The 22,331-nt window shown below is 36.8% G+C and overlaps 2 protein-coding genes across 3 annotated transcripts; one reads left to right on the top strand and one right to left on the bottom strand.

Moving 5' to 3' along the window:
• Nucleotides 1-1,155: 1,155 nt before the first annotated feature.
• Nucleotides 1,156-16,015, top strand: eeig2b (EEIG family member 2b). Of its 2 annotated transcripts, XM_039692860.2 has the most exons (11): nt 1,156-1,596; nt 7,464-7,584; nt 7,677-7,706; nt 8,273-8,389; nt 9,635-9,681; nt 10,108-10,211; nt 12,485-12,580; nt 13,550-13,745; nt 13,844-13,980; nt 15,379-15,448; nt 15,661-16,015. In XM_039692860.2, exons 1-11 carry the CDS (start codon nt 1,463-1,465, stop codon nt 15,701-15,703), a joined length of 1,095 nt encoding a protein of 364 aa, XP_039548794.1. In that variant the 5' UTR covers nt 1,156-1,462; the 3' UTR covers nt 15,704-16,015. The 2 variants fall into 2 exon arrangements, with proteins under 2 accessions (XP_039548794.1, XP_039548795.1); XM_039692861.2 differs by lacking the exon at nt 12,485-12,580.
• Nucleotides 16,016-17,900: 1,885 nt separating this feature from the next.
• On the bottom strand, nt 17,901-21,569 carry henmt1 (HEN methyltransferase 1). The gene is made up of 7 exons (XM_089118718.1): nt 21,441-21,569; nt 20,926-21,133; nt 20,673-20,788; nt 20,345-20,479; nt 20,053-20,235; nt 19,375-19,555; nt 17,901-18,538 (listed from the first exon to the last, which is right to left on the bottom strand). Exons 2-7 carry the CDS (start codon nt 21,007-21,009, stop codon nt 18,056-18,058), a joined length of 1,182 nt encoding a protein of 393 aa, XP_088974844.1. The 5' UTR covers nt 21,010-21,133; nt 21,441-21,569; the 3' UTR covers nt 17,901-18,055.
• Nucleotides 21,570-22,331: the final 762 nt, after the last annotated feature.

The following is a 22,331-nucleotide window of genomic DNA, read 5'->3' as shown; positions in this document are numbered from 1 at the left end:
TATTTATGAGGAATAGAAGAAACATTTGCAATGACGGTAGAATGGAGCGCACCTGTGAAATGACATCATGCACACAGCTTCTACAGTGAATATTGCAGTTTGATCTAATAGCCCCCAAATATTATTTGTTTTGTTTGATAAGTGCGAATCAAACATTTCAACAATTGTTGCGTTTAATAGAAGTTTCACTTTTTTATGTTCCAAAATGTTTAGCTAGAGCAGAAACATTACAATCGAAGTGTTGCAGCGCCACCTAGTGTGAGTTAAGTCATACAGAAGAAGATTATATACAAATACGCAGTACAAAGTTCACTCTTTTCTGATAATTGCAGGTGTTAGACTACTATGAACCACTAGTGGTCAGTGTTGCGCCATAGTATTGCGTGAGGGTATGTGTATAGACCGTTTATGGTAGACTCAGAATCATCTTACTGAAGTTTTTAGTGATGAAGTTTACGTTCACCCTTTCATTTCCACAGAACTCACACAAGTAGCTGAAATGAACTGCGTTCACGTTGACCAAATGAACCAAACACTTACAAGGTCTGCACCAAGAGCTCTATAGCTCCAATTTGAAAGAACAAGCTCCAGAGTAAATAGTATGAGAAGGATGGTGGCACTGGTGTAATTTTTTATTTTATTATTTACAAACGGTAGAACCACTACCCGCTTACTGTAGGCTGTTTAACAACAACAACAGCAGCAACAAAAAGACAGGAACCAATAATAGCAGCTATATATATATATATATATATATATATATATATACATATATACACACAATATGCTAATGAAACGCCTTGACGTCACAACGACACAGCTTATGACTCATTTGAAAAAAATATTCATTTCATTGACTCTTATTTTTGAAAGACAATAACTTTATATACGATGAACTTTCAGATTTAAAACTTTACGTGAAATGTCATTTTCAAAAATCTATAATAGGCGAACTTTAAGGATTTCTCCGTTTGTGTAGTAGCCTACTATCAATATTATATACAATAAAAAAACCTTATTATTATTTTAAGATGTGAACTGGTTGAACTATGATTTGTCCTTTGTCCCCCTGCTTCACTCTAGCTTTAGAGTTGACTGGCCCTTTAAGAAGCGTCGCCTGTGTTTCCACTACTACACGACAACACAATACAGCAGCACAACACTAGCCTCTACCGAGCGAAACAGTCCGTCATGCACAGGCTGCATATCCGTTTCAGTAATATATTTTTTACTCTAACGATGTAGTATGACAGAAGAATTCGTTAAGACTATATTATTATCGTTAGCTTAGCTTTCTAACATCATCATCAGCAAAGAGACATTCGTAACGTTAGTGGCTAACGGCTATCAGCTCCAACAACAGAGGTTAACCAAAGATGAGCAAATAAAAGTGATGCTCCTCCACCGCGTATGACCAAAGGTCCTATCGAGCGCAACAGGACTGGTAGCAATCGACGTCAAGATGATGAAGAAAAAGAAGTTTAAGTTCAGAGTGGATTTTGAGCTTGACGAGCTGTCTTCGGTTCCGTTCGTGAACGGAGTTCTGTTCTGTAAAGTCCGCCTGCTCGACGGCGGTTTCTCGGAGGAGTCATCGCGGTAAGGAGGCTGTTGTACTTGGTTATATGGAGGAATGAAGATGGTTATTATAATGGGAATAGGTGATATTTGGCTGTTTTCTGTCTGTATTGCTTTCTAATAAAGCATAACCGAAACATATAGGCTATTCATTCATATTGAGAATCAGAAATTAGTGCACATAACGTTACTTACTACATATTCAGAGCTGGGGGACGAAGGGTCTGTGTCTAAAGATTCTTAGTTTACGTTCGTGTGTAAGAGGTCATCATACAGTTAAATGTCAAGACTGAAGTCAACACTTTTGTGTTTTTGTAGATTTGATTTTGTCATGTTAGATTGGTGTAGGATTAATTTACATATAATGTCTATATTATGTGGAATTAACTCAAAATGAATGAATTTAATGTCGTCAATTTGTTAATTGTCAAAAACCTAGAGTTTAGTTGTTAAATCCTTACCAGCATGTAAGTCGTATTTTTATATACAAATTAATTTTAAACTGTCATAGCTTATGAATAATTATTACACCATGACCTAGGCTACATGATTTAAGTTTTACTCAAGAGGAAATGGCCTAGTGCTCTAGGAAGCTGACATCCTGTAAATTAGTTAGTAGTATGGCAGAGGGCATCGATAAAAATAATCTCAAGAAAGTCCACTGCTTTTGCATTTGATCAATCTGAATATGAAGATGTCACTGACACTGACAGTTGAAAAATAATACTTCCTGAGCTAAAGTCAGTGGGTTAAGTCACTTTAACCCACTGGTTAAAGCCATTGCCAGTGGGTTAAGTCACTTTAACCTACTGGCAAAATATTTCTTTTGTCAGGAGAACCAAAAAAATTGGTCTGAGTTTACTTGCTGTTTTTTAATATTTTTAACTTTTATCAATCAACTGCATCCTGTATGCTGTTTGTGCTTTTTGTGTATGCTGTTTGTACTTCTTGAGCCGAGTCACTTCAGGCCACGCATTAAAACTGTATGTGTGTGTGTGTGTGTGTGTTTGATGTGTGAACGAGCTGTTCTTTTCTCAGACCAGCACACAGGTTGACCTCCATGCAGCATGTTAATGCATCACAGGTTTAAATGTAGAGCAGCAAAGAGAACTGTTACTGTTACAGATCATTTCTGCACAATGAATATCATGTAGTTGTAAATGTGACAGTCAAGTTCTGGACCCTCCAGTGTTATGTTTAATTTATTCATGCATTTAGCATAAAGATTATTTTATCCAGAGCTTATACAGGGGTTGGGCAATGAAAGTGAAACACTGGCCAATATAGTGTTGGGGGTTTCACGCCTATACATGTGTGGCCTGATGGCCAATCTTCACTGATTACAATTTCGTCAGTAAGAGTAGAGTGTGAAGGTTAAATCCGCAGAGCAACAGCACAGATTTACATAAAATATTGCAATCCACACAAAATAATAGGAGACATATCAGAGTTCAAAAGAGGACAAATTTTTGGTGCTCATCTTACCGGCTCTTCTGTGACCAGGACAGCAAGTCTTTGTGGTGTATCTAGAGCTATGGTGTCCAGAGTAATGTCAGCATACTGATATAGCTACGTGACAAACTACATCCAAGAGGAATAACAAGAGGAAAGCTGTCTGAAAGGGATGTCCAGGTACTAACCTGGATTGTATTTAAAAATATTAACCCAACTTAATGCAGAACTAAATGAGCACCTCGACTCTCCTGTTCACCAAAATTGTTCGCCGGGAGCTTCACACCCACAGTCTCAATATTCATGCTAGGGCTGATATAGCCAAGAGTGAAGCACAGGGGTGGATCAGTTTTGACTGCAATATCATGGCATTGATGACCTGACAACTGTTCTGGAAGAGGGATCCCTATGGCCACAGTGAAGAACTTGTATCTGTCATTGCAAGACAAATTGATTCTGGATTTGCTGCAAAAAGAGACTCTACACAATACTGATAAATTACTGTGGTCTAAAACCATGAGTTTCAGTTTCATTGTCCAACCTCTGTAGATTTAAATATACATTTGATCAGTTCACTCGTTCCCTAATAATCAAATAATCCTTGATCTTGGTGTTGCTAGCACCATGTTTGAGCTTTAGGAATATTGTGTCACTCATGTTTCTGTCCCTGTTTACTTCTTTATGATTTGTTTCAGACAGACAAAAACATGTTTTAAGTCCCTGTGACATTGAACAGTTCTGCATTAGCATCCAGCTAAGAGAAAAAAAGACTGCAACAACTAATTAATAATAATAAAAAGTATTGACAGGTAATTTTTTTGTTGATAGGCTTGTGGTTTGGTAGTTTATTTATTTATTTGAAGTTCAAATAAATAAATAAACTACCAAACCACAAGCCTATCAACAAAAAAATTACCTGTCAATACTTTTTATTATTATTCATTAGTTGAAGCTATTTTTGCACAATGTGTTAGATTTATTATATAGACTTGTGCACTAATGAAGATGTGCAATATCCAATAAATCAATAAAATGGATAAAATGAATTGATCCCTTAAAAAAACATTTGGACAAAATCAGCTGTGTTTTCCCTCTCAGTTTTTCTGTGTTCTGCTGTAACGTTTGTCATTCACTCGCTTTTGGAGATCCACAATACAAAGGCTTCCCACAGTTAAATATTAACGTGTCAGGCAGTGACAGTGGGCTGTCAAACTTCACCATGACAAATTCTCCTCAAAGCGTCTCTCCCACAATACATAAGCAAGTAGCGTATTCATCCATACAGAAAGAGAGTTGTAGACTAACACCCTAGCAGTTTAGACGTAGCTTGGGCTGCACCAGTGCTTCTCTTTTCAACTGCAGTTTGCAGGGAGTGTCTTGAGGTTTCGTGAGTTTATTCTCCTTTTATAGGCTTGAGTGTGCCTCCATCTGCCTGTGGTGATCCTTTGGAAGAACTCCTGTTTCATTGCAGACATCCTTTGGGAGAACCCAAGGAAGAAGCACACAGAACCAACGCACTCCTGCTCTCATTGGTTCAACTGGCTTTGCCATGGCAACGGCATATATTCTAAATACGGAAATCAGACCAGAGGCTTGTCATGGTTATGGTTCTGTATTACAATATTAGGCTTTTTGCACATTTTGGCATAATCAAGCCTGTAAATGAGATTATCAGTTTGTTTTCCCATGAGAGGAGTGATGCTAATGACTCTAGCACATTCATAATTGTGTCTAATGGACCAATGGGAAAAAAAGTATTGTACCATAAAGTATTTCCAGGAAGAATTGTTTTCATTTGTGCTATTAATGCGTGGCATTAGCACCTAATGGTACTACATTTATTATGTTCTTTGTGTTTCCACATCATTAGTGCTTTGTAGTGTTGGTTGTAATGAGTCATTGTGATGCTGAATTGTTCCAGTAAGCTCTGTGTGCCACCAATGGTGTCTATTATAGCAGAGAGTCAGAGGCTAAGCACGATTCGTTTTGTGATGCTGGAAAGCAAAAGTCTAAGTTTGACCTGCAGGTGTTGTTATTACAAATATGGAGCATCCTGTATCGATTGGAGCTCTGGACTTGGCCGGGTTGGATGTCTGATTTATGAGTCTGCAGTTTTTCTTTTATAGTCTCACTGCCAGTAATTTAGTTATAATCATATTGGTTAGGAAAGGAGTCATATTACCTGACATTATCATATCCTTTTATGTTGACACCTTTTATGTTGGCGAGAAAAGGCAGCAAAGCAGCACTTTGGACTGGGAGTAATAACAGTTAAAATCAACATGAAATCTAAATGTAATGTAATTTGATGGCATATTAGTGTCCTATTTCGCTCAGAAATATGTCTTATTACAGAGGAAAATGGCTTTGCTAAACTGATTTTGCATTGATTTTAACTTGTGCAATTTTTTTTTTTTTTTTTGCAGTGTGCATGTCAAGAGCCCAATTTATAAAGTGAAATGCAGGTTGTTGTTTACAGGGTCATGCAAAGATCCGTAGAGCCTTAGGGGCTGTTTACACAACAACTAAAAATGGGATACCTTTTATGCAATTTGGTCATTCATTTACACAACAACGGCAATCAGGCATTTGGGGGGCTTGAAAATGCAAACTTTCGAAAACGGGATTCATTGTTTCCGTGTAAACTACAAAAACGAGAATTTGTGAAAACCGATGTCACACGTTCAGTCTTTAGACTTGCGTATGTGCACAGGTGTTTAGTGTTTCTTTGCAAAGTGACATTGTCAACTACTGGCCTGTTATGTATAGGCTAATTAATACCGTGTTTTTAGTTGTTTTCGTATTTTTTCTTTTTCAGTTGTTGTCTGTACGCAAAAAATAAACGTAAAGGGAACTTCATTGTCGTGTAAACGTACTCTGTGTGCTGGCTAAGTGCTGGCTCTCAGTGCTGGCTAAGTCCTTTTTCTTAACAATTTCTGCCCATCTATTGGGAATAAAAAGTGTGATATTTTGAGCATTACAGCCATTATGAATCATTCTTACATGTGTAATTTTAATTGTTGTTAGTACTCTCACACTGTTGTTTATTTCCTTAGATACTGCCCATGTTTAGTAGAAGGAAAATCATTTCTTGTTGGGAGGATAGTATTGCCAGTTGTTTAGAGAAGTCATTGGCCTCTGCTGCCTTCGTGAGAGAATCAGAGTTGAGGGTTTCATCCAGCTGTGGTTTCACCCAATGACTCAATCAGTACTAAGCTTGAGCCTTATGGTAGGGAATCTCTCCAGCTGGATGGGAAGTGCCCAATTACAGTATGTGTTATTTTCCCATAGACATCGTTGTGGACCGTTATGAAATGTTAGAATATGAGGATGTTAAGGGGAGGATGTGGTGTGGAATTTTTGTGTTTTGTTTTTTGCTTAATATATATATACAGTATATACTGTGTATATATATATATATATATATATATATATATATATATATATATATATATATTTCAGTATTAACTAGAAGTTTTCCCTCAATAAACTCTTAAGGGTCATGTTTTGGGCTAGGGTTTTTTCTTCATTAAAAAAAGTCAAAATAGTTTTTTAATAAATCAGAAAATGACAAAAATTTATTTTTTGGAAATAGGCTCATTTTACAACTCCCCCAGAGTTAAACAGTCGAGTTTTACCATTTTCGAATCCACTGAGCTGATTTTTTGATATTTAGAAGAATATCAGTAACCAGACAGTTTCTGGTCTCATTGACTTGAAGTCAATGAGACCAGAAACTGTCTGGTTACTGATATTCTTCTAAAAATCAGAAAATCGGCTGAATGGATTCGAAAACGGTAAAACCCGACTGTTTAACTGGGGGAGTTGTAAAATGAGCCTATTTCCAAAAAAAAAGTGGAAAATCCCTTTAAATTCACATCACTCTCATACTTGTGTTTAATAGCATCACAATTTCCCTGAAGTTCATTTCATAGACTCGTATCTCTCCAAAAGCCCTCTGGGTCTCGCTCGTCTGCCCTGTCTGCAAACATCTGTCTAATTAGGAAGCAGAACACTCCTGCACATGGAGGTCCGTTTTCAGATTGGAAATTAATTAAACTTCTTGTTGTCAGTAAGGCCTTGTGACTCTAATTAATCTCAGAACGTGAGTCAGACTCTTTTAATGCAGTCGACTTGAAGTGAATATTAAAATCATTCTGTTGAATTGGGACTGGATTATGTGACTCATTCTGTTGTGAAATCATTTCACAATCTCCCCGAGGAGCAATGCTGCATGAACTGTCCACCCGTGTTGGATTTTGCAAATGCAGATCAGATAGTGTGAGATAGGGTTCACGCTGTTCTGAATGACAAAAAATAAGATTATTTATTCATCATCATTTGAAATTTTGTTTGTTTTAAAGCCTTGAGCCAATGCTGTGTTCTTTACAGTGACACCTTGCATTAACAACCCAATGTGTGTTTGCGTTTTGCAGGGAGACGGTCCAGGCAAACTGTGTACGCTGGAGAAAAAGATTCTCCTTTCCCTGTAAAATGAGTGCAAATGCTGGAACCGGAGTCCTTGACCCCTGTGTGTGTAGAGTTTCAGTCAGAAAGGTACAAACACACTCCTGCACACTCTATTGGTTAGCCATAAACAATTTGGAGTTGAAATACTGAGAATGATTTAATTTTTATTTATGTAACAGGAACTAAAAGGTGGAAAGACTTATGCAAAGGTAATTTATTTTTATTTTTTTATCAAACATACCAACACTATTTATATTTGGGTAGCTGACATGATGTGCAATGTTTGACACGCTGTAAGTCATCTAAAACGTATTTTCAAATTATTTTGTAATTATTACACATAATGATAGTTTAAATCAACTAAAAAAATGCTAAAATGGGATTCTGGTGAACAAAAATGAATCTAAAATATAAATATTTCCTTATAAATTGCTTCATATATCTAAAATCATGTTAAAATCTAAAAATGTACCTTTTATGAATGGACGCTAACACAGGGCATTGGTAATTCATCAAGTAGACTGTTCTGAGAGGATTATAAAATATTGATAGCAAAGTAGCTGCTAAAAATAGATCACCCTGGAACATTGTGTTTGTATGCGCTTCTGTTTGTGTATGAGCAGGACACTTCTCTTCATAAAGGCATTAACCTTTTTATTTTGCTTTTTATTCAAAAGCTCCATCGCCTTTTATTTTTAATAATTATTCCATTGGCAAAAGCAAGATTAAACTGAATTTCTTTCCTGAATGTGTTCTGCTTTGTCTCTCTGTATAGCTGGGTTTTGCTGATCTCAACCTGGCGGAGTTTGCGGGATCGGGTAGCACCACACGCAGGTGTCTGCTGGAGGGTTATGACACCAAAAACACTAGACAAGACAACTCCATCCTTAAGGTAAAGAAAGGCTCAGACTTCCTCTCAGGATCTTTCTTCTCAGCTAAACTCCATTGATTCTTTGAGTGGTTCTTAGTGGTGCTATTGGTCACTAATTAGTAGGGTTGGGTATCGTTTGAATTTGAACGATTCTGATTCCGATTCCTTGTTTCGATTCCGATTCTTATAAGAGGCAGGGTCAAAAAAGTTTAGCTAACCTTGCTAACCAACTCTCTTTCTGAAGGAAATAATCCTTTCTGAAGGAAATACTCCTTCTGTCACAAATACTCCTTTTGTCACAAATTTTGCATTTTGCCGAGATTTCGTTATTTTTAGAAAAGTGAAGCCACACTTTGGACCGCCAACGTAAGCTACTCATGTTCGACTCGCGCGGTTATGCCAACACTTCCGGTAGACGCTTCTTCGTTGGTGTTGTTCCGCGGTTTCTTCTTCCGTTCGGCGGACTGTGAATATCGAAACTAGGAATCGAAATTGTAACTTTTGAACGATTCCGGGAAAAACGAAAAGTTAGTCCCGGTTCCAATCGATACTCGATTCTTGATACCCAACCCTACTAATTAGTATTACAAACTCCTCAACTTAGATGACTATCTTCAATCATACTATCTTAAAGGGGTTATATGTTTTTAATATTTTATTTTTTCTTTTAGTGTGTAATGTCTTTCTTTGTGCACGTTCTGCAAAGTTACAAAGCTCATATTCTCCCACAAAGTGATTTATTCTGAGAATATAGCAGAGATATATTTATAACAGAGAACACTGATTCAGACTTGCCTAAAACCCTTGATCAAAGTCCAGATACAACTTCCCCAAAGGAATGTGCAAAGAAAGTAGGACAGGTTTCAGTGAATTGAAGTGTTGTCGTCATTTGGATGTTTGGATGAGAAAGCAAAATCGCTTTTGCTTTTAGAGGTTAAGGTTTATTTATAAAACAGTTTCTGAGCAGTACAACCCATAAGTTTGCTTGGGGTTTATTAAACCGTACAAAAAAAAAATTCAACCTAGAATTTTACCTGACAGATGATAAAACTGGTGAAAAGAAGTAACCACTATTCAGAACACCCTAGAAATCGCATAGCAATGCTCTAATAAACACTCCAATAAACACAGGAACTGCCTTGCAGCATCCTGGACACCATCCAAACATTATTTATTTAGTTAGTTTCTGTAAGGGCCAAAAATGAAATGTTAAATGTCATACACACACCCAGTTTCTTATTTTTTGTCATTTGTCTTTGCCTGCAGGTGATTATTAGCACACAGCTGATGTCTGGGGACCCCTGCTTCAAAACGTGAGTGTGTTGTGAATGTGTTATGATTCAGTATTGAAGTTTGGTTGTGAAAAGGGCTTCTATCTCTATGCCATCCCATCTGCATTTTTAAATTTAGATTAAGCTAAAAACCTTCCGAGACCTTTTCCTGTTAAACATTTGAAGTTGCTATAATAGTATTTTCTCAGAAATGGTGTGTTGGGAAGGAGTGTTAATTTGCACTCTGGGGAAGTCAGAGCTTCGAGCACAGATTTGAATACTGGAAACCAACACTGTCCACCCACACATGTACACACACACACACACTGTAGCTCACACTGTGTGTGTGAAAGCAAAAACCTGCTAAAAAGATTTGTGTGGGTTAAAGCGTGGAGAGAGTATGAGGTTCAGGGATTCTGGGGGTTGCTTTTAAACCATGTTGTTGAATGCGGGTTCTCCATGTATTAGGCCTCCGTCCACCGCCATGGTGATAGGCATTCAAGGTGATGCCGAGAGCCTGCTGGAAGACAGGAAAGGAGGAGACACACAGAAACCTTTTCTGAGCCTCTCAGGTAAACTTAACACAAAATGCACTGGTCACGGTTTGCAATCAATGAATCGGAATGATAGCAGCTCCACACACAGACCTTGTTTTTTATGTTTTAAACATTTGTCCATTACATGTGCTTAAATGTGTATGCATTTCTTAATTTTTATGTTTGCATTATGTTGGTTGCTCTAATCAACTGTCCAAATCAAAGCTTCTGCATTCAGTCCTGTAGTAAAGAACAAGACTGTATGTTTGATTTGATGTAGCTGAACTAACAGGAGCTTGAAAGAGTGCTCTCTCTCTCCCCTACTCTCTCTTTTATCCTTTCTTTTCCCTCATACATGCTGTGTGCCTTTACCGTCCAGAGGCTGGTGAAAGCTTTAGTCTTTAATGTATAATTTAGCCATGTGCTGCTGTTGACTCTTAACTCTGTTTCATAGTGATTCACATGAATGCTTATGATGAAGAGCAGGCTTACAATTCATAAAACATGATTAGCTTCCAAGTGCCTCTTCTGTAGTGATTTTGAGTTGCGATCACCGAACAATATTAAAGCCTTATGTATATTCATAGTGTTTTATCTGAAATTTTAATGGAATACAAGACAAGATGCCAAAAGTGGCTTGCTGTCGAGGCGATTGATGAATTAATCAGTATCCCCATTTGTTCAGAGGAACATGTTGAAGAGTTAAATATGATTTGGCCTGTGATTTTGGCAGAGAAATGCTACTCTTTTGAAAGGGGTTTGTGGAGAAGACTCATTTAGAGATTGGTCAAGATGGTCTCTAGTCTTCGAAAAACCAAGTCAATGAGAGCAACGATTTAATTGGTTTACAGCTTTAATATTTTAGAGTTTTGTAGCTATTAATTCTATCACGCCATTGACAGAATTTTACATCATTTATGAGAACGCTTCCCTGTTTTCACTTTTAGGGGGCACTTTTTGGCAATGAGCAGAAATAAGCAATAAAAGCATTGCTTAAACCTTTAAGGCTGTGCATATGTTGCCAATGTTTTTTATGTACTATTGTTATTTATTAATATTTTGAATGCGCTTTTACTTGGATTTTCTCTTATTTTATGTTTCAACTTTAGTTTTTGGAAGAAAAAAAAACTTTTTTTTTTGTTGCTTTTGTCATTTGTTAAATTTGTCAACAGTTTTAGTTATTGTAGTACTTTTTTGTTTGTAAGTATAATCTAATATTTATAATTTAATTAATATGTATTCCAATTATTTTTAATAGTTTAAGACACTGATGCTTGGGTACTTAAAATTTACAATAAAATAAAACAAATAAATATCCAGGACCAAAATATTAATGGCAAAAAATGATTAATGAAAATGAATATTATTATTACTATTATGTGCATATGCAAATTTCTAGCCAATAAAATGCTTAACAGTTTTAATAATTTTAGTACTTGAACTTAAACTTATTTTATTAGTAAAACCTAATCAAATGCAACATTTAATATTTTTGTTTGTAAGTATAATCCAATATTTATGATTTATTTTTATTTAATATTAATTTAAATTATGTTTAATAGTTTAAGACACTGATGCTAGCGTACTTAAAATGTACAATCAAATAAAATAAATATCCGGGACCAAAAAATATTAATGAAAATGATTATTATTCTGTGCATATGCAAATTTCTAGCCAATAAAATGCTTAATATAATAAGAAATTCCCTCCTTCTAATACACCACCTGCTCTAGTAGCAAATCATGTTTCATAGGTTTGATGTAAACAAGGATTATTTAAAAATGTGTCATGCCATTAATAGGAAATATGCTAAAACAGGAAATAAAACCGTGTGCTTGCAATTTTAAAGGCTACAATCATCATAAACTTTTTTAACCAATTTTGAATTTTGCTGAGCAATTAATATCCATAATACTTTTTCTTTAGTGGCAAAAAGGTTGTAGGTATTGAGTATATATATTTATGTATTAAATAAAAATATATTTATTGAAATTGAGCCATGTTTGCCATTTATATATCCCTTATATGTCTGGTGGACATGACCCTAAATCAGTCTAGTTATATTGGATTTCCACTAATCGATTTCGAGAAGTTTTATTTTGAGAATGTTGATTTTCTAATCAACAGCCCTAATTTAAATAGCCAAATCATACTAAATGCTCTCAATGGACAAGTACATGGCTACATCAGATATATGATCTACTATAAGGTTAAAAAATAGGAGAAGAACAGGTTAAATTGGCATTGAATACCGTAAAGCAACTGAGCAGGATTAATTAGGACTGAACTGAATCCCTTATGTCCACAGAGACATCAGGGAAGTGTGGCTCTCTGCCTGAAGAACTGGGGCTGTGCGGACACTCTCGAACGTCCAGTTATGCTAGTCAGCAGTCCAAAGTATCAGGTAGGCTTTCCTTTTCCACTGTTTTCTCTCTGATCACTAATTGGCGATGTGTCAATGTGACTGCTGTCTTGCTCGTCTTGAATAAATTGTATTGTCTGCTACCCTGGCTGTAAAATCAGGCTGTCAATCAACATCATCAATTTTGTATTTTGCATGTAGGCTGCATGTCATGTGATTCTGTTCTGTGTGATGGAGTGAAGATATGTGTGTGCACATATAAGAAAGAAAGAAAGTGTGTGTCTACATTATATTTAGTTAGGTTGTACTTTCCACAAATAGGGTACTTTTTGGTGTCTCATTATTTTGACCTTTTGAGTTTGAACAATTAACAATTTAAGCACCTCCTTTCACTGACCATTTTGCTATACAAGACATTTTAAGGCCCTTTTTTGTTTTCAATTTGTGGAAAGTGCTATTTGCTTTATTAAATAATATGTACCTGGGCTCTTAGAAAGATTCTGTGCCATCGCAAAATGGCTGGATTAAATGTCCCAGATCTAATTTGATAGCACTCAGTGACAGCACTCAGTCCTTATTTCATTAAGCTATTCTCTTAGATTCAGTTACACATTCCTCACATCGACTTTTTGTATTCTCAAAGTGTAGAGTTAGTTTTGTTAAGTCCCACAAAGCAAACAGAAGTCATCAGTAGGGCAAATTTTGATTCCGCTTATTCATTTCTGTGTGTGCATTTTAATGTGATTTAAACAATTAAAGCGCAAGATGATGCGAAAGAGCACTCAATTCGGCACTAGAGCGCTGTTTGTGTGAACACACACAAAATGCCGCCTCCCATATTGTGTACGAAAACTGAATCGAGTTCTTTTTCGTGTGTTTTTGCGCTTGAATGGACAAATACACTCAAAATTATGTCAAAATATCTTTTTAAACACTGTCGTAAACTTTTTCCTGCCCTTTTTTTTTTTAACTGAATTTCAATGTTAAAATAATGCTGTCATGTTCTCTTAGGCTATAGTACAAGTCACTCGCGTTCCTCCAGTCTCTCGGAGTTCTCCCACAGGAGAAACACTTCGATCGGCAGTGCTTCCACTGGCATTGCCAGCATCCCTGAGCCCAGTGAGGAGAATGACCAAACTACAGCGCCACCTACAGTCTGTGCTGCTGTGCCTGAACACCCATCAACGCCTGACAGGGCTGCCAGCAGGTCAGACAGACACTGCTACCTCTTCCTGCTCAATATTCATCAAGCTTTAGATGCAGGATATGAAATCAATTTAGGTTATTTTTCTCATATGTACAAAGGTACCCAGTGAAACAGGACTCCATGGAGTCTCAGCTGAAAAGGGTGGATGCCACACGGGTGGATGCTGATGATGTAGTAGAGAAGATCCTGCAAAGCCAGGATTTCACCCACAGTATGCTGGACTCCAGCGCTGAAGGTAAAAATGGCTTCTTCATGTTTATTTGAAGACATCCCTGAAGGTATTACCAGCAAATTTCCATCAGAGTATGTGAGAGGCACTAAATGACATTGTATAATGTAAAAAACATTTTTAATGTTTATATTACAAATAAATGCTTTTTTATTCATGAAAGAATACTGAAAAAATCTTCATAAAATATTAATCAGTTAAAACATGTTGATCAATGTTGATTAGAATCATCATATTAGAAGATTTCTGAAGTAAAACTAAAGACTGGAGAAATGATGCTGAAAAATCAGCTTTGTCATTAATGAAAATAAATCAATAAATAAATTCATTTTAAATTGTAATAATATTTCACAATATTATTGTTATTACTGTATATTTGATATCATACAATTCAGCCTGGGTGAGCTTAAGAGACTTTTAAATTATTAAAAAAAAACTTTTGAACAGTATTGTGTGATGTAAATAGTATACCTAATATGAAATAAATAAAAAATAAAACAGCTCAGATAATATTTAGTTTGACCTTGAGTTTGAATTTATGAAGGTTAAGCACCTCTTTTCACTGACTTCCATCAGAGTATCTAATCAATTTCCCTACAATCTCAAACAACTTATACATTACTATTATATTACAATAAACTTTGATTATGCTGCATTGTATGCTTATAATAAATTGCAATAAATAGTAGTTTTATATTATTGTTTATATAATTTGCAATGTTTCATCAGATTCATTCTCTCATTAGTTATTACTAAACATTTCATACTTTGGTGACTGTATTTACAATATTTCATAAATTCCATCTTTATTTTATTCTGACTACTTAAGCATCCTGGAGCACTGAAAATGTGCTATATAAATAAAATGTTTTATTATAAATCAAATTTTATATTGTACCATTATTTGTTTACATCATTTGTTTCATGAGATTCAAGTTAATCTCTCATTAATTGTTACTAAACATTCGTATTTTTGATTGTTGCCTGTCCAATAATATTGCATAAATTCAATCTTTATTTCATTCTGATTGCTGATAGTCTATTAACACTGTGTAACATGGCGAATTCTGGCTGACATGAAATCTAATTTTGGCCCATTTATTTGTCATGCTTGAGATGGAGTGGTATCAGAGCAAACTTGGATCAAGTGCAAACAGAAATAGAAAACGCAGAGCTAGAAACAGGATGTTTAATTGGTAGCAGTGTTTACCGGTAGCTGCTGTGTGTATCTCTGCCAGAGCCCGTCTTTATATGTGGGTCCTACTGTATTAGGTTTCGCATTCTTTTTTAGATGACCTGCCAACAGGTTCTCATTAGAATTGGATCGATTTGGACCCAGAGAAGTCGTGACTTTGTGTGTGCGGAATGGAGGCGATATCTGATTCAAGTGTGTGTGTGTTTCAGAGGAAGGTCTGCGCTTGTTTGTGGGTCCTGGTGGGAGCACAGCACTTGGTAGCCACCACCTTCCTGCCAGGTAAGTTTCTCTATGTAGCTTGGGGACATTACACCTAGAATGAAGTATCAGTAAAACTGGACGGGATGAGGTGGAGGGAGGGTTTGTTTGATAATACTTCGAACGTCAACAAGAAGTGACGTCACCCAACATTGCTTAGGGCACCTTTGAAAAAAGTGTAAATCAGTGGATTTACCGATTTGTTTGTGACTGCTGATTTCTTCTCTTTTCAGGGTTGGAGCCGGTGCTTACGAACAGGTGGTGATTAAACGCTAGAGTTGGGAGATGCTAGAAGGAGAAGTGTCAAAAACCAAAGTCTGTTTCGTGGGAGGAGAAAGGGACGAAGAGATTCAGACATGTTTGTCGTCTCTCACATTAGCAGTATTGAAACTTGTTTCAGTCTTTCGATGAAACAGTGTCCTCTGCTGGCTACATAATGAACTGACAGCTCCTAGGTATGAGGCTGCCATTTGGTGTCTTGTGTTTCACTGTGAGGTAAATTTTGTCTTATAATACGTCTGCAATTGCCCTATATTTTCCTCGCTGATTTAAAAAAACAAACGTATATTTCATATTGTTATTTTAGTGAGATACGTTTATTTTTACCATGTTTACATGTTTGAACTATTTTAAGGGGTCTGTCAGAAACATTTGGTGGATTATATACATCATTACATATACATCTATATGTCTGAAGATGAAGGTGACCTCTTTACTCATTTTTTTGTTGTCATTTCATTACTGTACGAATGGAAATCAAACTGTCCTCACCCACCCGCGTCTCACTTTTTGCGTGTGAGAAGTCGTGATGCGTTGAACAGATGGAGCCGTTTTCAGACTTGAAAAAAATGTGCAATTCAGTAGCACTTTAAATTGAAGGACTTTACATGAACTTACATGTATCGCCAACATTGTAGGGAGTTTTGAGGCTGAGCTTTTGATCAATTGAACTCATACACATTAAATGTGTTATTCTTTATTTGTAGCTGAAAATGACTTCATGTAGATTCAACTTCTACTGCATACTTTAAATTGGACTAAGTCATTTCACAGTTCAGTTTATAGACACATTAGCTACTTCAAATCTGGGCAGGTGAATATCTGAAAAGTACTTCTCTGGCAGCAGTCTATGACAGTTAATGACATCACCTAACTATATCACGCTTTCACACAAGGACAAAATGAGCCAAGCTGTTCTCAAGCTACACTTAGTAACATAGCAGCACAGAATGAAGCATTTAACCATGTCAGCAATGCTTGAAATGTTTAGCACAGGGCTCTCAAGCGGCGTGTAGCTCTTCTAATCCTATCTAGAACACTACAAAAACACCTTTTTATCCATGTTTTTGTAGTTATATTTGATGTATCATTAAAATGAAGGTATTTTAATGACTACTTTTCATTGCATCTCTGTCTGTACGATCAGCTATATGGCATATCAGAAGCATAAGTTAGTGCTTCTCGTTTAATGTGACCGTATTCCCATATCTTCTCAAAAGCCATTTACCGTTTTATAAATGTAAACTTACTTGCCTCTGAAATTTAAGTGTGTGTGGGGATTATCAGCTGAGTGTGTACAATCTATTTGTAGCACTTGATTATGATTATATCATATTGTCTAGAGTTATATTGTAGAAATGCATGGGTGTCACACCAACTCAACGTGTCCGAAGCATTTTTTTTTTTTTTTTGTAGTCTTTGCTAGGCCCGCTGAGATCCAAACACTAAAAATATACAGACAGGAAGCTTGGATTCAACTCGGCCACACATCTCAGGTTTATTATGTCCTTTTACTATTACTGCACAAATATCAAAGCACCACACTGCAAATGTACAGAGCCCCTGAAGAGAGACTGTGATGGGAGAGAATATTCTATTTCAGTGCTTTTGTGTTCTTTCGCTAAAAGAAATTTTGCGGTCACTTGCAAAGAACTCAAACGTTTTACGAGCGAAAGCAAAGTTTCTTCTGCATTTTGTACTTTTACCATCAAGATGTCCCTTTAAGGGCTCTGTGGCGAATGTTTGCGAATATCCATTTAGAGGTTATTATTCTGGGATACGTTGGCCTCTTTACTTTTCAGCAGACGCTCAGTAATATGAGTTACTTGGAACTTTATTTTTTAATTGATCTACTGCCAAAATTAAGTCTATTTTTATGTATTTGATCTTTAGTGATAATGATATTGTAAGACTTTACTGTCATTTTTCTTCCCTAATTCTCTTACATAACCTGTAAGTAGGTCCTGGTACTTTACATGTTGTAAAAACATGGTGGCTTTATCTCTTCTGTGAAGTTTTGGTCCTCGTAATTGTACTGTGTCTGATGTCTAAAGGTGACATTGCTTTTTAAATGTCTTGCAATGTTGTGTTCCAACTTTTGACCAATAGTGGCTTCCATGCCATGTGTTCTGTTATGATGCTGGTAAGGTATGTACCACACACTGTTAAATAAAACCACATTCCAAAGAAGGTGTCACACATTTGCATTTTTAATGTTTTTTTTTTTTTCAAGAACATTTCCAATCGATAACAGTTTCAGCCATGTCCTTCAAATATGTTTTTGACAGAACAAACATCAAGTGCAGCTTTCTTTTTTTTACATTTTGGTTACGTAGCTTTCCGGATCTGTTATACACCTTCGTAACCCCCAAGCTCCCTATCCCAGTCCTCCTGCACACCGTTTGATACACCTGATACTGTTTTCACATCCTCCTCCTCTTCTTCTTCCTCTACCTCTTCCTCTTCTTCGGCAGGCAGGTTTAGCACCATTCCGTCAGCGCTCATCCTCACCCTCTCCTCCTCAAGCAGGTCCTCCCTGAGACGCTGCACGCTCCCGCACAGCGCTCTCACTTTGGGGCTGAACCACACACGCGTCAAGGGCACGCAAATGATGCGGTCCTGCTGGTAGACAGGCTGCCACCCACATGCATCCTCATGCTGCATAGTTTCCATAAGTGGAGGACCATAAAAATGTGCATTGTTGTTGGAGTCCATGTTCAGCCTACTAAGCCATTCCTGTTTTAGGTGTTGTGCCTCATACAGGACCTCATTAACCAAAGTCTTTTGGTAGATGTTGTTATCACACAGGCTCGGATATACCACCTTGTACAACTAATTGAAGAACAACAAAAAAGAGGAGTTGTGAGTGCAATAAGTAGTTTTTAAACAAGAAATAACTTTTTTTAGCTTAAACCTGTGAGCTTTAAAGTTTCCATGAAATGCAATGTTTTTGATCTTATTGCAATGCAAATGGTTCATTCGCGCATTTTTAATTTAAACAAATGTTATAACTCGATCTTCTGTTGCATATGCCAGACTTTAATAATTTAGTTTGTTTAAACCCAAACTTCCATTTTATGCTGGGATGAGACTGAGAGTAGTTTTTTTTACTGTGAAAGTATACGGAACATTCAGAATCTCTTCGTCAAAAAGATGAAATTTGCCAGATTTTATGATGTTTATGACCATGTTGTGTGCAGCACCTATGGCTCTCCACATCCTTCTGAACCCGAAAATTGCAAATATTAAATTCGGGATGCAAGTTAACAGAAGTAGCGGCAGATCTTTTCTTCTGTATTGTGACACATCCGAGTGAAACAGGTTATCAAAAAATGCAGGAGTTGCTGATTGGATAGATAGAGGAAGATTTGAATGCAAGTTTCCAGTCCAAAAGGGGCGGGTTTAAACTGACTAAATAATTGGAGAGGTCTGGCATGTCATCAGAGAAAAGTCTGTTGTACCACCAGAAGATCAAGTTGTTGTTTTGATTAAAAATGTGTGATCAATATGTTTTTTGGCCTAATTGTGATAAAAAAAAGAAATCAAGCACATTTCAGCAATTAGACTAAACTGTGACTGCTTTAGTGCAAGTTATACAATGATGATTTAGAAAGTACCATACCATTCATTTAAACAATAGAGGTGCAACACCTTTACAAATTTCTCACCAGTTTGTACACTGAAGGTTCCAAGCGTTCAGCATTGCTCATGGACCAATTTATCCCATCAAAATTCCTCTGGAACACACCGATCTGTGTGCAGAATCCCACATCTCTCCAGTGGCCAAGAGCTTCTCCAACTCCAGTGAACTGCACGGAGTAACCATATTCTCTACACACTCTGTGAGCCCTGAGGGACATTTATTTTAAAGGGTTAGTTTATATCAAAATGAAAATAATCCAATAATTTACTCATCCTGCATTGGATCAGAGGTCACTCTTCTGCCAGAACTAAACCAGTGATTATAGTTTATAAAGCTATAAATATGGATATTTTTCTTACAAAAATGCATTGCTTTGCTTCACAAGGCATTTATTAACCCCATGGAGCCATATGGATTACTTTTATGATTGATGGGTGTGCTTTTTGGAGCTTCAAAAACAATGGTACCATTCACTCCCATTGGAAGAGCCAGGATATATTTCTTTTAGTACTCCCGATTCTTGTTTGTCTAAAAGAAAAAATCTGTACACCTAGAATGGCTTGAGGGTGAGTAAATTATGGGATAATTTAATTTTTGGGTGAACTAACCCTTTAAGATAAAAAAAAGTTTAAAATTGATCCTTAAATCGGATCTTAAATCAACACTGGAAAATGTTTACACTAGATACTGAACATTTCCTTACCAAGTCTGAAACTCATCTCTAGTCCATTCGAATTTGTGATCGCAGTCTCTGAAGCCTTTCAGGCCCGGTAACAGAGGGTTGAAATCTGCATTGGGTGTGCTGACTATCACGGCACCTGGTGCCATGTACCCAAACACCACCTCTGAAAAGCTCTCCACCTTCTCAAGCTCTAGATGTTCGATTCTTAAAGCGGTAAGAGACGTTAGCAAGTTGAAAAACTCAAGTAGAACATGCAATTTTCAAATAATGTTTAGTTTATATGCTTGAAAAACAAGATATGTGGCAAACATACAGCTCAACACATGTCACAAGATCAAATCCTCTGGTGCACGGCTCCCGCTCAGTGACAGACCCTTGGTACAACTCAATGGTCAAAGGCCCGTTGCTTGGCTGAAGGTAGTCACTCACAAGTGGAGCCAATGTATGCCTGACAAGAAAAAAGATGGATGAACACAGGAAACCAGATTTCTTTGAGATGGCCCTAAGTACATGCAGGCCCCTAATTCCACGTATGTAGTATACAATGTTGGCCTTATGATATTGTTCTTCCATTTTAAAGCCGTAAGTTACACTACACAAACAAGAGTAACGTTAGTTCGCGGGCAAAATGCCAAACTTACATTCTTTTTAGGAGAACGCCACGGTTGATATCAATTCCCACAAGTAACTGTATACCGTTGCGATGAAACTTCAGTTTTTTCAGTAAGCGACATTCAGCGCATCCGAAATCGATGACCTGCGGACGCAGAAATGCGATCAAATCGATGTAGGAAGATGTAAAAACACTATTGATAAGTACGCAAGTTCAAACAAGCGTCAACGGCCATGGCAACTTAACTTTAAAATGCAAGTTTGAAATGTAACGTTATTTACCTTCCTAGGTCGGTAGGTTTGCACGTAATCGACAACAAACTGGTATCTCTGCATGTACAGCGGGGGAGAAAACGGTGTGGTCATGGTGAGTGTCTTGGTTGGTCGGTAAGTCAGTCTGCTCGGTTGTTGTGAGTCCTCATTAAAACACACGCTCGATGAGGACGGTGACACTTCAGCTCAGCAGTGCAGCAGTGACGCCGCCTTCACACTGGCAGCGCAATACGTCGAACATAAATGGCGGAGAGATTAGAAAGGTTGATTCTGTCAGTTCTGTTCTGTATGATCTCTCTGATGAGGGTTATGCTGCATGAGAAAAGTTGCTGAGGAGGACGTTAATGTCAGGTCGGCTAAAAAATGTGATAGTGTATAGTGGTCAGTAATTCAATGTCTGCCCACAATTTAATTGTATTAACTGCCCTAACAACGTTAGAATGTCATGAAAAAAGTTGACATGACAACTTATCGTTTTAAAATATATTTTATTAAAAGTTTAGAATAGAATTGTTTATCAGTACCATAGCAACGCTCAACGTCCGCTGGAATTCTCGGATAGGAACCGTCAGTAGATTTTCGCCGCTAGAGTTCAATATTCATTTATACATTTATTGCTCTGTATGCTAATGAGGTTGTTTTACCGTCTTTTGTCAATGGTTTTAACTCAGACATAGCAATCGAGCGCAGAGTGGCAGTGTTGAAGCTTTGAGGCCACAGTGACACCTTGTGGTGTGACCAAACACTATGTAAGAGGTTAGTTGATGTTTTTTTTTTTTATTATTGAACTTTTTCTTATTACAATAAACAATAAAGAAATCTAACAAAGAAAGAACATATGAAGAGTTCAGATGCAAAAGCCTCTAAATGCCATTTGAAATTTTCTTCTTTAATGATGATTTTTGTCAAGCTTGTATATTTAAGTTCAGTGATTTCACTTAAATGGCAAAGATAATTACCTATTAATTGTTATTTAAGTGAAATTACTGAACTTAAATATACAAGTTTGACAAAAATCATCATTAAAGATGAAAATTTCAAATGGCATTTAGAGGCTTTTGCATCTGAACTCTTCATATGACATTCTCAAAATCTACAATATAAATCTTATTGTATTACAAACCAAGATTCACACCTCTCGCACATCATCCAAAAAGACATCCTGTACACTGTTCACATGACAAGGGAGAACAACTTTACTGGTGTCACAGGAAATAAATGACTTAGAAATGGGCAATATGGCCAAAATCTTTTACTTGTTGAAATAACATTATTTCAGGGTGCAAACCCTGTTTCAACATTTATTCAATGATCAAAGATCTTTTGGTTAATGCATTAACATTGATTCAATGTTGATTCAGTGTTGGTCTGGGTGTGCTCACTGCTCAGTATCCTGCCAAACCATATTATCTGTT

This window comes from Pimephales promelas, chromosome 13 (assembly GCF_988280905.1).
Source record: "Pimephales promelas chromosome 13, fPimPro1.hap1.1, whole genome shotgun sequence".
Classification (NCBI taxonomy): Eukaryota; Metazoa; Chordata; class Actinopteri; order Cypriniformes; family Leuciscidae; genus Pimephales; species Pimephales promelas.
The sequence above is the reverse complement of the archived record's forward strand: the minus strand, read 5'-3'. Positions and strand labels throughout refer to the sequence as shown.